General features: G+C 39.6%; 1 protein-coding gene across 1 annotated transcript; it reads right to left on the reverse strand.

Moving 5' to 3' along the window:
• Positions 1 to 3,828: 3,828 nt before the first annotated feature.
• LOC103702783 (transcription factor MYB106-like) lies at positions 3,829 to 6,737 on the reverse strand. The gene is made up of 3 exons (XM_008785347.4): positions 6,391 to 6,737; positions 6,149 to 6,278; positions 3,829 to 5,299 (listed from the first exon to the last, which is right to left on the reverse strand). Exons 1-3 carry the CDS (start codon positions 6,521 to 6,523, stop codon positions 4,360 to 4,362), a joined length of 1,203 nt encoding a protein of 400 aa, XP_008783569.2. The 5' UTR covers positions 6,524 to 6,737; the 3' UTR covers positions 3,829 to 4,359.
• Between the last annotated feature and the right edge of the window lie 7,799 nt (positions 6,738 to 14,536).

Here is a 14,536-nt window from a genome sequence, read left to right on the forward strand (position 1 = left end):
ATAGCACAAACTTAAAGCCACATGGGAGGGTATTTCTTATGCGATACGAGTGCTGGGCGCGGACCATATTGTTCTGGAGGGGGACTCAGCCATAGTGATCAAGTGGATCTAGGATTCGGATCGTGCGACTGGCAGGTTGCGGCTGATACACGACATTCGTAGTCTCTTGATGGAGTGCGCCACCTCTTGGGTTGTCCGCGTCTTTCGAGAGGCAAATAGTGCGACGGTCTGGATGGCATCTTTTGCGTCTCATCACTGGAGATTTTGTTCGGAACAATCACGTCTCAATTCCGTCTTCTATATATTCTCTTCTCCTTTCTAATTTTATGGCCTACACCTATATCCTTTGTGTGTGGGTCACCCATATTCTTTGCTTCACAAGCAAGACAAGATTCTAAATAAAAATTACCCAAATATGGCCCTCCCCGCCACAGCCAAAGCCTCATTGGATTATCATTGGTACTATTTTATAATTTTCAAATTGAAAAAGGATACCCCCTTAATTTCCACATAAAAGGGGTTGTTTGCATTCATAACTTGAACGATCAACAATACATGTTCTGAATATTTTGGTTATAATGGTTATACTATGAATGTGATCTTATATGGAGCCTCAATGTTATTGCCATCATCTTCTACAGACGAGCTTCGCCTATATGACTACATGCGAAGAATTACAGTTCAACATGCTTAAGATCCTTCTCCTCTAACTTAAATCAGCACAACGAGGTCGAGAGTAACTGGCCTTCTAAATCGAATGAGGAGGATACAAGTACCATACTTCTGTTTAGATTGATTTCCACATCTTGGTATGATTGCTTGAACTAGATCTTTTAGCCATAAGACACTGTAGCAAATCTTACCAGGAGAGGAAGTCTTCCTATTTGATCTTTTGTCCAGGATTAGCCATTTGTTCCAATCATTGCTGCGCTTGCGCCCTTTCCTTCCTGGACCACAACATCTATAACCGGAATCTCTTCATAAATTGCTCGGGCTTGGGTCATTTGTGCAAAGGAAAAAGAGGAGAGCTCAGCTTTGTCATAATATTGGAATTAACGAATGGCTTCCATAAAGTAGAAGTTTTACAGATTCACTGCACGTCAAGGCATTTATCCTAATATTCCAGTACAATTATCCTAGTACAACGAGATCCCGGTGTACAGACAAATACACTAGCTGTATAAATTTCGGTATTATTGATTGAACATGTAGAACAACATATGGTCCTCATAGGCAACAACTTGGTATCCATTACAAAATAAGACAATAAAAAGGAACATAACCATCAAAACTTTTGTACCCGACTAGTAACCTCTAGATAAGTAGGATCAATTATGCCAAAGCAAGAGTTGAATGCAAGAATATGATTTTTCTGTCCAACATGCAGATGTACAGGTTAAAATCCCTTACGTCCGTCCTTTCCTCCAAAATCAAGACAACATTTACTCTCTGAGGAACCCACATAACTCTAGCTTTTAGATGCAGAAAGTTGGCCACAGTGCCAACTCTGGCGCAAGCACTTAAATGGTTCCCAGATGCGTGCAAGCAGCTTTTTACGTGGGTGTAAGATTCCACCAATTCACTGACTTGCTTACCGGGATTGGATCATTTAAGAGAACCCAAGGATTGGAGGGGGCTGAGCCATAAATAATGCGATGGCGACTCATAACGATTCCGCGGGGGTCAATTGCCCCGTCCGTTCGTACGCAGAAAAGCGGAAAAAGAAAAAGTTTTTGCACCTTAAAGAAGGCGGCACGGGCCAATGTGGGGTAGCCCTCAAGACCGGATATTAATGACCGTCATATGGGTTGTTCGTAAGGGGGAAATCAGTCAAACAGCCAAGTTTGCATGTAAATGAGAACATTCCCATGCTTGGTAAAAATTGGCAGCACGGCAAGTTCCGTAAGGCCTTTAACTATCAAAGCCAAAATAGAATTAAAAAAGAAACTCATCCAAATTAAACTTTCCTATAGACTATTCTTGTGGAGTTTGAAAGCACTACATGATCAAAAAAACTAGTTTATGGTTTCCATAAGCAGTCGCATAGAATTGGAGTCCTCTTCTGGGCTATTCTTTTTTCTTCGTCGGAACATCCTTGAAAAGTGATTTGCTGTACCCATATAATTTTTTTATATATTTTATATGAGATTTATATTAATTGTAAAGAATATATAGCTACATAAAGGGCTATAGGTATGTTGATAGTGCCTCCACATATGCACATAATGTGCTCATGTGCCTACTGATGGTCTGACTTTTTTCCTTTGATTGGTTTGCTCGTGGATAAGGTTTTGCATTGTTTTCTTTGTTTTTTTTTAAAAATCATTTTATAGAAGCTATGATAAGGACAATTAATCTCAATGCAATTGACTATATTCGTTGAATCCTTTATTCTTTCTAATAGATAGCAATATTTGATGTTAATCAATATATCAGTGTTAACATCATTGACCAAATCACATTTAGAGATTTATTAAGGTGAAATGTCACCATACTATTGAGGTGGACTTTGTTATTGGATAATTTTTGCACATGAATAGAATATTGCGAATTTTAAGGCTTCTTTCTCCTAGGATAAATATTTGCCCTGTAATAGGGTAGAAGGGAAGTAAGTTATGGTGAACACTACTTGATAATTAGAAGAACTTCTATTTTTAGATGGCAAGACTCTATAATGCTTTTTAATTATCAAAAATACTTAAAAGTTTTTAAAATTATTTTATGACAAAAGGAAGGATAAGAGAGAGAGCAATTCAATTGATGCAAGAATCATGACCACAAGTGTTATATTATGTGTAAAATTAAACAAAGCTTAGCGTGACAAAATGTGCTTGCATTATTAAGAAAAAAGATATGGATCACGATAAGCATATATTTGCTACATGCAATTATTATATTGATGTAAAGAAAATCTTTTTTTTAAAGAAATATTCATGTAGAAAAAATCTATCTTGTCAATTTAAATATATGCTATATTTTCAAGACTCGCCTAACCAACTTGATATAATCTGGTGATTTGGTTGAATCCATTGAATTCAACTACACCTGATGTTTGAAAACTAATATTTTAATATGATATCCTTGTAAGATTCCCATTCGACTTGACTCTACAAGGATACTTTGCTCCTCATAATTATGATGTTAGTGACAACAATACTCACTATTAAGTGTAAAACCACTAGCATTGCAAGTCCTTTAGTCATATCATCCCTTACGTCCACTTCTTCCAATTCCTAACTCTAAGCAATGCCATAATTAACATAATTGATATGAAATGAATCTAAATTCAATCACATTTATGGTTTTAGAAAAATTGACCTCCTTGGATTACATTATGTAAAAGTCAGAAAGTTGGTTCTAAGCAAATATATTAAGTTATTAATTTCAACCTATTTTGACTGCACGTGGCTAATTAAAGCCATGTCTAAGGTTCAATACTGGAATTGCCCGTCTAGCCATCAAACAAATATACGAGGTTTGCTAACCATATAATTTGCCTTGACGCCATAAAAGCTCTGTACAAATATTGAGTTTTATCGTTTATCATTGTGCTTAGACAATGAGGATAGCTCTCTTCCACTTCAGCTAAGCTAGTTTTACCATTCTATTAACACAAGATCGAGATTTATCAAGCTCATAGAAAAAGTTCTAGAGAAAAACAAACGAACAACAAATAGATAAAACAAAATTATTAGTGGCTGATCAGTCTGATGGAGTAAGATGGATTTCTGAGGCTCAGGTGCCTAGAACATTTAGGAACATTATGTTTTCTGACCTTCTTGATTATATTCACAATAGAGTGGTGCGTTATACTGATCTAAGCGCGAAAAAAAAAAATCATGGAAAACCTTACATTCCTTGCTTGTTTTAAGATGCAAACTGAAGATTTCCGTGGACTTACGGAACCAATCCACAATAATACAGTACAGTCATTGAATGCACCATTCCCAACAAGTTTCTTACACAAAATGACACACCAAAACAAACTACTAATGAACGTAGCAAATACTAATACTGTCACAATTCCCAGTCTTATTACTCATAAACATTCAGTTCCCCTGGAGCAAAAGCCAACATCACAACAACCAGCACAACCAATTGGGCTCATTATTGTTTCTTCTTACTCTGCCCATGCATTAGCTTTGGATCGAGAGAGAAATTTCTACCGTTCTGAGTTGACTCGGACCAGAAGCACACGAACCAAGCCGAGTTGACGGAGTGGTTCAGAGCCAAACGGCTAGTTTGTAGAGAAGAGAAAAACTCGCTTTGAACGATGGTAGTAGAAATGGAGGGAGAGAGAGAGGACTGGAAGAAAGTCTTGCTTCCCAGTCCAATTCTAGTCGATAGCACCATTAATTTCTAGAAAACGGGCGGCGAACGCGAGGGGGATGTCGAGTTCACCAACTTGAGAATGCTGTTCCAATAGTTCTTGTTCTCCTCCCCCTCCTTCCCCTCCTCTTCCACACAGCTTCCACCCTCCAAGTTGTCAGAATCTCCACGCCCATCCGAAGAATTCCGGTCATCGGAGCTATCCAGCAGCATCCCGGTGAACCCTGCTCCGAATTCCCCACCGGAGGACCCGGTCCCGATGCTCGATGACTCCGGGAGCCACGACGAGGACTCCCCACCAAAGACCGACGTCGTGTCCATCGAAAAGCTAGCAAAGCTATCAATCCTGTGATCTTTTATCTCCAACATTCGAAGTGGCTGCTTCTCAAAGCACTTCCACTCCAAGTCTTGCTCTTCTTCCAGCTCCCGAGCTGCTCCTTGACGACACACTGTGGAACTGCCATCCAGCAGCCCGCCGCCGCTCGTGATCGGCAGGACGTTCTCCGAGAAGCTCGAGGTGGATGTTGGCGACTCGAGATCGATCCTTCCACCTGGGTTTCCAGTGGTTGGTTTGGCGGACCAGACCCCTTGCCATGCTCGGAGGACATCGAGACTACCGGGAGGGGGAGGCGCCGGGGAGACCACCGACGTGTTGCCTGGTGGCGCAGGGGGCAGTGGAGGGGCAGAGGAGGAGGGTGACTGCGGTTGGAACTGTGCCGCGGCGCGGAGTTTGGACTCCCGGACTAGGCGGGCCTCTGCTTCGAGGCGGGCGCTCTCCCACTGGGCCATGTGGCTGAGGTTGGCGGAGCTCTTGGCCTGGCCATCGCCGGAGCTCAGGGCGTCGCTCTTGGGCTTGTGGGTCACCGGATCGATGCCCATCTTGGCCAGCCGCTTCTTGAGGTGTGTGTTCCAGTAGTTCTTGATCTCGTTGTCGGTTCGCTTGGGTAGATGGGTGGCTATTGCAGACCACCTGAAACAGAGAAGGGAAGTCCTGAGATAAGCCATAATTCGAACCCCTTCGCATAAATTCTATATGTTTTCTTACCAAAGAAATTAACCAAAAGTCTTGCGTGTGATGCACAAAAGATTATTGCAGTGTGGAAGCCCCAAAAGAAGCCAAAGATCATTTCAGGAAAATGAGCTTAATTAAAGAACATGGGATCAGAGAAAGTATATGTACTAATGGATGAAAAAAGGGGATCTCTTGCCTGTCCTTCAAATATCACGGATAAGACATTGTGCTAGCTTTTGACCAAGAGCAACTATTAGCCTTACAGAGATCTGAGTCATAGAGATGAAAGAGATCAAAAGATTGAGGCAAGCAGCAGGGGTAATCGAGCTTTTGATTCTTGAATTTTCGACACAGAGACATCAAAACATAGTTTTTTTGCTGATGAAAACATGGACATCAAAACATATAGCTACATATTTGCCAAAATAGGAAAAACTGTTTCTTTCGAAAGCCGAAATAACACAATTGGGTGCCATATGTGTCTCTTTGTTCTCAAAAAGAAAGACACAATTCAATGTGTACTTCAGTAAAAAAAATAAAAATGCAGTCAAACTCCTACGAACGAACTTTTAAAAGACACAACTGCTGTACAGAAAAAAAAAAAGGAAGATGCAATTGGTGCTATTTTAGTAACAAATCATCTTGATCTTACCTCAAAGAAAGTAACAATCATCTTGATCTTTACATGTTTGTTTGCAGCTTAAACTGATACAGAATGTGTGCTACTACATAAAGATTTGTTAGAAGGGATGCGAGCAAACTAAACATGCTGGTGTCGCAGGCAAGATACTAGCAGCCATAAATCACCTGTTTCCAAGTAGAGCATGAAGTTGAATGATGGTCTGCTCTTCCTGCAAACTGAACTTCCCCCTCTTGATATCAGGCCTCAGATAGTTTGTCCACCTCAACCTACAACTCTTCCCACACCTCTGCAGTCCTGCCATGTAGAAAAAAGAGAAGTAAATCAACTCAAATCGATTGCACTCATCAACCGGTAGCTTTGTATGGATATCACATCCACAAGAAACGCCTCCAGAGAGGGTGCCAACCAGCTTTCGCAGGCAATGCTCGCCAGCTCCCGTGGCCGTGCTCCTCGATGTAGGCCAGGAGCTTCTGGTCCTCCTCCGGCGTCCATGGCCCTTTCTTCAGGCCCACCTTTTCGCAGCATGGCGATCGCCCCATCGCAGATCCTCCTCACCTACAAGGAATATTAAGAAGGAGATGCTCTCGAGGTCTTTAGAGACCTTCTAACTCCACAGCAGCGGCACCCAAGGAGAAGAAGAGATTCCAGTGAGCCTTTTTTGAGCTTGTGTGTGAGATGTACACAGAGAGAGTGACCTCGGAGTGAAGGATAAATAGAGAGAGAGAGAAAGAGAGAGAGAGAGAGGGGCAAGAAGAAAGAAAGGTCAACAGCATAAATGGCATAGATATAAATTTTGTGGAGGTGCCGAGACCAAGCTGCCCCACCGGTTGTTAGCGGGCCAAGTACCACCAGCCAGGGGCCCAGGGCTGCCGCCCGCTACAGTTCCAGGGGCAGCATCGGCAATAAAAGTTCAGCAGGTGGGCCAAGCCCATCAACTCTAATCACTCGGTGAGGGCCATGATTGGGCCCTACCCTAACTTAACTATCCAGATTCTTCTAATCCGTCCGTTCGAATTGTGTCACGGACCACGGACCCAATGATCTCTAGGGTTTCTTAGATTAAGACAGCTTCAGACAAGGGGATCAACTGAAGAGATATTCAACTCCGATGGAGTTTCGCAAATCGATGATCGCGACGACATGTTTGATGGTGCACTAGTGAAGTATTCCAATAAGTCCCAGTGATGCAGATGCCAACGGGGTGCTTTGATTTTGTTTTATCGCATGATGGAAGTTGACATACAACTGAATGGAGGATCTGATTGGTATGTGAAGATGATCGATTTGAACTAATGTATCGGGCTGTTTTTGGAGATTGGCAGAATTGGTCATCCTTCCTAAGATGGAAGGCATGGTGGGGTTAGAGGCATTGAATTTGGCTGAATTGTTACTAGGGTGATATCCATTAATTCTTCTTATTTGAATAACTAACATCTGCACAGGCAACTTGACATAGACTAATTTGCCTATGCTGCAATACGAATTAGCAAAGTCCTGTTTTTATTCATCAATTATACATGGTGAACCTTTTTTCAAATGTTGTTTCCATAAAGAAAATATTCTCTCTCATGGGTGACATCCATTAATTCTTCTTATGCAGTCATCCATGATTCTATAATAGAATGAGCCAACTATTTGTAACTTAGCTGGTTGGCATCCATCTTCACTAGAGAATAGTCAATACGAGTCCTTATAGTGGCATCCACATCATATATCTCAATCAATAATATAAATAAATGAATAACTTCTAACTTGATCCTACAGCGAGGATGTAATGGCAATATAAAAAATTCTAAGGGCAAGCATATGGTTGCTAGCATTTATCATAAGATAGAGGAAGGCATGAAATAGGACAAATGCGAATACTCTATGCAGTCCTTTTTCTGATGTTTTTTCTTTATTTTTGATGTAGGAATGCAAGCCGGGCCCAAGATCATCCATATTTCTTCAAGAGGGCGACACTGGGGGCGCCTTCCTTAACTCCCTATCATCCGTTTGGCCAGCTCCCTCTTCTGCACCCTCTCTCTCTTTCTCTCTAAAGCTATGAACTTTTTGGTGCTATGCGGTTCCATTACCAAAATGGAAGAAGTCTCAAAGATGATTTGCTGTGTTATTGTGTTGTTAGTTGCCCTTTTAAGACACAATTACTCTAAATACTGTCGCCAATTTATTTGCTGAGAAATAAAGATGCATGGAGGCAAAGAAAGAAGGTATGATGTTCGTAGGATTTTGCTCATCTGTCATAATTTAAAGTCTAATGCCGTCTCAAGAATTTGGTGAGATGATTTGATTAGTTTTATCACTGGGAACAATTTGGTTATAGATTGTGTTCCTTTAGTATATGTGCGGATTCCTTTCCTTTAGTTACTAAGAATATATTAACAAACTGATTCTTTTAATTTAAGCAATAAAAATGAGGAATCAGCCAATCATTTTGTAGAAAAAAGTAAGTGAATTGTCCATGTCAAGCATCAAAAAAAATACCTCCATGAGTGCAGAACCTCTAAGGGAAGAAAGGTGCAACTACTAGGATATATAACTCTCTTTGTGAACATTGGAAATCTTATCTGCTAAGTAAAAGACCAAGTAAGATCTCTTTTACTGGACAAAGAAAGATGATTTGGACCCCTAAGGAAAATGAAGACCACCGATGACACATGATGAGAGTGATGGCTAACTGCACCATGAGCCATTTAATGCTAGAGCCATTATATTCTTCCTTTACACCGGTTAAGGGTGCTAACACCAAAGAACTTTGAACAAACCAAGCAAAATTTGTAAAAGGAGGAGAGGGGAAAACCTATGTATCTTTCTGTAATTCCTTGGTCCTCCTTAAAGGCACCTTAGATTAGGAGGGCTTTCTTATACATAAAATACTATAAACAAGCTGACAGATTTTTTGATCATAATTGTCACTTGGAAAGAGTCAACGTTAGCCTTTGCTCAAATTCACTGGGCCAAGCTAAAACACACTTTAACTAGCCATACAAAAGTTAGAGAATATTGTGAGCTTGATTACTTAGTTTGAAATTCTTTAGGACCCATTCTTTAGTGGGTGAATATCATAGGGAAGTTGGTCAACTTTTTCTTTGACCCACTTACCCATATTATTATGCTTTAGATGGATAAGTTATTTTTCCTTGGATAGCATTTACTTATAAAATGGGAGAAAAATTTTACCCATCTAGAAGATGGATAAGTCATTTTTTCATCAACCAAAAAATAATTATTTTATTTTGTTCCAAAAATACGCCTAACCCTTATAATAAGAATATAATAATATAATCACCATAATATAATATAATATATTATCTATATATATTTCATATTAGTAATTTATCCAAGAAAGTAGTAATGCAAAAGTTCAAGGGTAATAGATTCAGAAGTAATTTCTCAATATATAAAAGAACATCGGTAAATTATTTGTTTGTGTAAATGTTGTATGGGAAATACTTACTTCAAAAAAAAAACACATTTTTTGATAAGTTTTTAAGCCTCCAAAGAATGGGCTTTTAGCTTCTCAAGAGCAGAATAGAACTATTATCTCCAAGCAAGTAATCAGGTTTCCTTAATTATGTTTATAGGCTATCCCTTTCACAATGCAACTTTGATCCAAGGACCAAGCTACCATCCTCCTCTTTTGACGCTTAATCATGGCCATCAAGCACCAACACGAATTAAAAATCTTAGGTAGAACTTAACATTCAAACGAAACAAACCAACCAACAAGTACTGACCATTGGCATGCCCTCCTCATAAAGGTGCCCTAAAATGACACATACGTGCTACTTAAGTGTTTCCCGGGAGAAAGATATTGGACCAAAGTCTAACTCAGTTCATTAAGGTAACGAAAAGAATGACAGCAAAACTATGTCAAGAGGTAGGGCACTAAGTGCCCTACAACAACAAAGCTATTTTAAAGAAAATAGCAATCGATCGGACATTGGAGGGTGGGGAGTCACACTAGTGGATTTGCATCATAATGTGCAATGGATAAGATTTTTTTTTCCTGACTGTAAGATAAGATTATTTTGAAACGGACTAAAACACTAGCTCATGTTGATCATAGAGTTGATGAAAGTTGATTATATTTATAGGATTTCCCACTTTTCTTGGTGCTTGGATACATGCATGAGACCTCCAGATCAAGACCCCCATTTACTTTGGGTGATGGAAGACCAAAATGAGACATGGTCATCCCACGTTTATTATTGTGGTTAAGGCACGGATCCGGATACGAAACGGATAGAAAAATTTGTAGGCTTCTTGCACGGTTTTAACATGGCAATATGGCATTCCAGGGCTCGAAGCTTGGTAGGGCAACCCGTCCTTAAATTTGGTATTAAATGGCATTGTGAAGGACTATCCTTAAAAATTTGGACGGGTTTTAGAAGGACCACCTTGCTCCAAGTTTTACGTAGTAGTTAAGAATGACGGTGGCCTTGTCCTAAAAGGACGCTCAAAATTGATACGTGGCGGTCCCCTATTTTCTTCCAGTCAAATTCAAACAACTAATTCATGAGTGGGTAAACCTACTACGTAAAGGAGCCCAAACTCTAGCTATTCATCCCAAGAAAATTTATATAGCTGTTAGCTATAGACAAGGGTCTTGAAATTAGCCTCCCTCCCCGGAGCGAATAGAACAACTTGTCTGTAGTAATAACCTGTCCTTTTTTTATATAGCAAAGCATGTTTTAATACCAATCAAACAAACATTTTCATTAAATTCATTTCTTTTTATTTTTGAATGAATTCATTTTAGTAAAACTTGACAACTTGTCAGCAAATTACAGGAAGCTTGTTGTGTTGGAGATGGTTGTAAACTTGATGAAGCTTGCCGTATTTGAGATCGATGGTTGTACGTGAAGGTAGGGTAATTTGCCATCTATTATTCTTCGAGATAATCAAAACCTCATGCATGAGTTGACATGATTGAAATGAGGAGGAGAAAACACAAACAGTGTGGGGAATCCTTCAAATGGCTCGAATTCTCGGTCAGTCATGTCCTCGGTAACTCGTCAACATGCTGGCACAGCATGGATAGACTTTTTTTTCAGTCGGAACTGGAGGCATGGGATGGTACTCTTTATGAATGCTGACACGCTTCCAGTTTTAAGCTTCGTCAACCATCTACTGCCAATCCTCTTCATTTGGATACACTAGAGGACCTATCCCGGCATTTCTAAAAGTTTTAACGACGCTTTAGAGCGTCGTTGTTTCTGGAGATTTACCAACGCCAGAAGAAAGCGTCGGCAAAGGTTGGCGCTAAGCCAAAATTTACCGACGCTTTCTCCTAGCATCGAAAAAAGACAGTCGGCAAAATCCAAATTTGTTGTAGTGGTATAATGACTATTGCTCTGACTGCCAATTTAAAAATAAATAAAAAAGTTTCACAAGTACAAAATATTTGAAGTTTCAACCATCTACTAACTCGTGAGGATCCATAGGGATGTGTATCTAGTCCTACATGTAAAATATATTGGATAAATCTTGAGTACTTATATAGAGTCAAAAATTTTAAAATAATACATTATAGCTAGCTTTTTGTTACATGACTTATATTTTCTTTTAGCAATATCATGATGAACCTGTAGGAGATCTTCTTGGGGCAGCATGGCTTGGAACTAAAATTAAGTAGGGGAAGAGACTCCATTAACCCTGCCATCTAACAAAAGGGCTAACTAAAGGTCCTTTATAGCTAACTTGCAAGGCTCCATATGGACGTGTATATAGTCCTATATAGAAAATATATCGAATATATCTTGGATACTTATATAAGGTTAAGAATTCCATAATAACGTACACCTTATGGCCAGCTTTTTTCAAAAGATATAACTTATATTTTCTATTAGCAATATCAAGGTGAACTTGTGGGAGATCTTTTTGGGGGCAGACTGAAATTTAGTAGAGGAAGAGGCACCATGTTATTTAGATTCTTTAGTCTTGTATAAGTATCTAAGATCTATTTATTAGTCACTGCTCCATAGACCGGCACCCTTACCTACTGTAGTACAGATAGTCCCTATCTAATTTTAATTTATAATGAGACTTCTGTACTACAATGGCACGGCTTGAGGGAAAGGTACAATGAGAGAGTTGCATATAATTAATTAATATAGCATCCCTGTAACTGGTCTGCATGAGACTTCTTTTCTACTATAACCGTCTGTCTGGATCAGGTAATAAATAACTAAATGTGGTGGTCGAAAAGGTCGAGGGTTAGCAAATCTAGCTATAGCCCTGATGCACTTCCCTCCTCAATTTGGAAGAGCGATGGAAATTCCAATGAGGCCGTGGTCTATTTTTTCTTTGAAATAAAGAAGAAAAAGGAAGAGGTGGCACAGCAGAAGATCATGCTAGTACACAGTATTGATGCCTACCTACATCAAAAAAAAAAAAAAAAATCCTTGGTCGCAAGGTTTACTTGGGCACAACTTCGCATTTATTACTGGAAATAAGATTCAATGAGAGGTTGCCTGACTTTAGACAAGTCAGTGAAGCATGCACTGTTGTTGCATGTGTCATGTGTGTTTGAGCTTTCATCACTAATTGCAATGCATGGCTCTTTTCAAGAAATAAAAGTTGAAGAGGCTTACCTCCATTATAATGTCAGCATGCTTGCTTATTCCGGAGTGGATCTTGTAGCCATACAATTCTCGTCAGGGTGTCCTCGATCGAATATTTCGAGCACCGGCTAAATTTCAATGGTGAATTTCAGGGTGGTGCAGTTTAGGTTATGGTTTTCCACTTCAGCATTTTCCTTTCCTACAAGTAATATATTCTTGCGAAAAAAACAAAAATAAAAAAACAAAAGTATATGATTCTCATGCGAGCACGTAGGATTATTGAAACAGAAGAGCACTGTGGGCAGTGCAACAGCAAGAACTCTTTATCACGCATCATGACAAGCGATCTATGAGTGGAGGAATGGAGTAGCTCATGGCCCCTCCAATGAAACATATCCATGGCGGTGGGGTGTGGGAATAACTATGCCTTGGCATTGGCATTCCAAGTTATGATCGCGATCGAGCAGTTGAAGGAAACATTTACAGAAGACCAGCCCATGCAGTTCGCCGAGCCAGCTGTGTGTGTCTGTGGGGGAGCTTTCAGAGTTCCGAGGTCCCCTCAGGCCTGCAGCAGTACCGGGTTTGCCTTGTCCTTACGGTGCTATAACAATACTCCCACGTGAGTCCAATCTAAATCCTGATCTCTACAAGAGATGAAAGATTTGATGCAGATCTTAATTTAATGCAGAGAAAGATAGCGGACTCCCCAAAAAATCTTGGAACCCATCATCCGCATCTCTTCGCGATCCGGATCATACTGGGCAGCGAGTGGTCGGATACATAAAAAAAACTTTGTTCCTTAATTTGAGAAAAACATACCCGAAGCTTCTAGTCTCCTACAATGGCATCCTTGATTCAGTGACAAAGTCATAAACTGGAAAGAAGATTGCACCCTTTTCTTTTACTTCTTTTAATTAGTGTCACTAGTAGAAAGAAGACTTTGTCTTCCTTGTAAGAATTCAGTAGGCTTTTATTTTTCAACTTCGAGTTATTTTTTGTCCATGTGGATTGAACATGTGTAAGTTAAAGAGAGTGCAGTCAAAACAAAGATAACTCTCTCTCCACACCAGTCCCTTATTCTCTGTAGGAATAGGAGTGATGCAATTCACAGAACACTTCATAGTAGTGATGGAAAATTACCTTTATCAAATAGCTAAGGAAACAAGGTCTGAACATAGAGCCACCTTTCAGTAGAAGGGGTGCAACTGGAGGCCACAGCCTTATTTGCAATTTTGCACGCTAGTCTCTATATGGAACTTTGAACTGAAAAACATGATCAATTATATGGGATTACTGCAAGTAAATCTAGATGATTATATAGTTTGGAGTCTGTGGAGACTATGTTGACCTGCATAACTAGCCAACTTCCTGACTTCTAAGAAACTGATGACTTGTGAATCCATAATGAATTTTTATGTATGTTGGATGTTTTCTGAAAAAAAAGGGGAAATCTAGGTGATCAGTTGTACAATAGACATATAATATGTCTAAACTTTATACAATCATGATGGTGAACGGAAACTAGATGTTGAGAAACATGATCAGACATTATTGAGAGTTTCTACCCTTCATCTCCCAGACACTCTACCAAATTGCATCTAAGAAAATCATCTTAGTATCAAAAGCAAATTTAGGACATGAAGATGCATAGTTAGCACATTGCAGAAGTTGAATATAAAGTCCTGGGAAAGACATAATAATGCATGCTAGAATAACATGAGATGGAAAGCTGATGAGACTGGTATTTTATTGTGCTTGAAAATCCAATAGATGGATGACAACTAAATAGCCAGTTTCCATGGAGATTATAAAATGTCCTGCAATAAATTCAGCTTTCTTGAGGTACCGAGTGTTCCTCTTTTACAGGAAATTATACACGTGGACCTGCTCATCCGAGAAGAGAGACTGGTGGCAGTACAAACTACAGGTTAAAAAGTGTAAAAACAGAAAACTTTGGTCATACTTGGGTCATATGCCATATAGAGT

This window comes from Phoenix dactylifera, chromosome 6, assembly GCF_009389715.1.
Source record: "Phoenix dactylifera cultivar Barhee BC4 chromosome 6, palm_55x_up_171113_PBpolish2nd_filt_p, whole genome shotgun sequence".
Lineage (NCBI taxonomy): Eukaryota > Viridiplantae > Streptophyta > Magnoliopsida > Arecales > Arecaceae > Phoenix > Phoenix dactylifera.

Bases quoted from the DNA above. Each gene is read 5' to 3' on its own strand.
- LOC103702783 (XM_008785347.4), bottom strand. From the start codon at position 6,523: ATGGGGCGATCGCCATGCTGCGAAAAGGTGGGCCTGAAGAAAGGGCCA. The intron at 6,279-6,390 runs GTTGGCACCCTC...TCTACATGGCAG, and splicing joins AGCATTGCCTGCGAAAGCTG to GACTGCAGAGGTGTGGGAAG. The intron at 5,300-6,148 runs GTGATTTATGGC...TCTCTGTTTCAG, and splicing joins CATGCTCTACTTGGAAACAG to GTGGTCTGCAATAGCCACCC.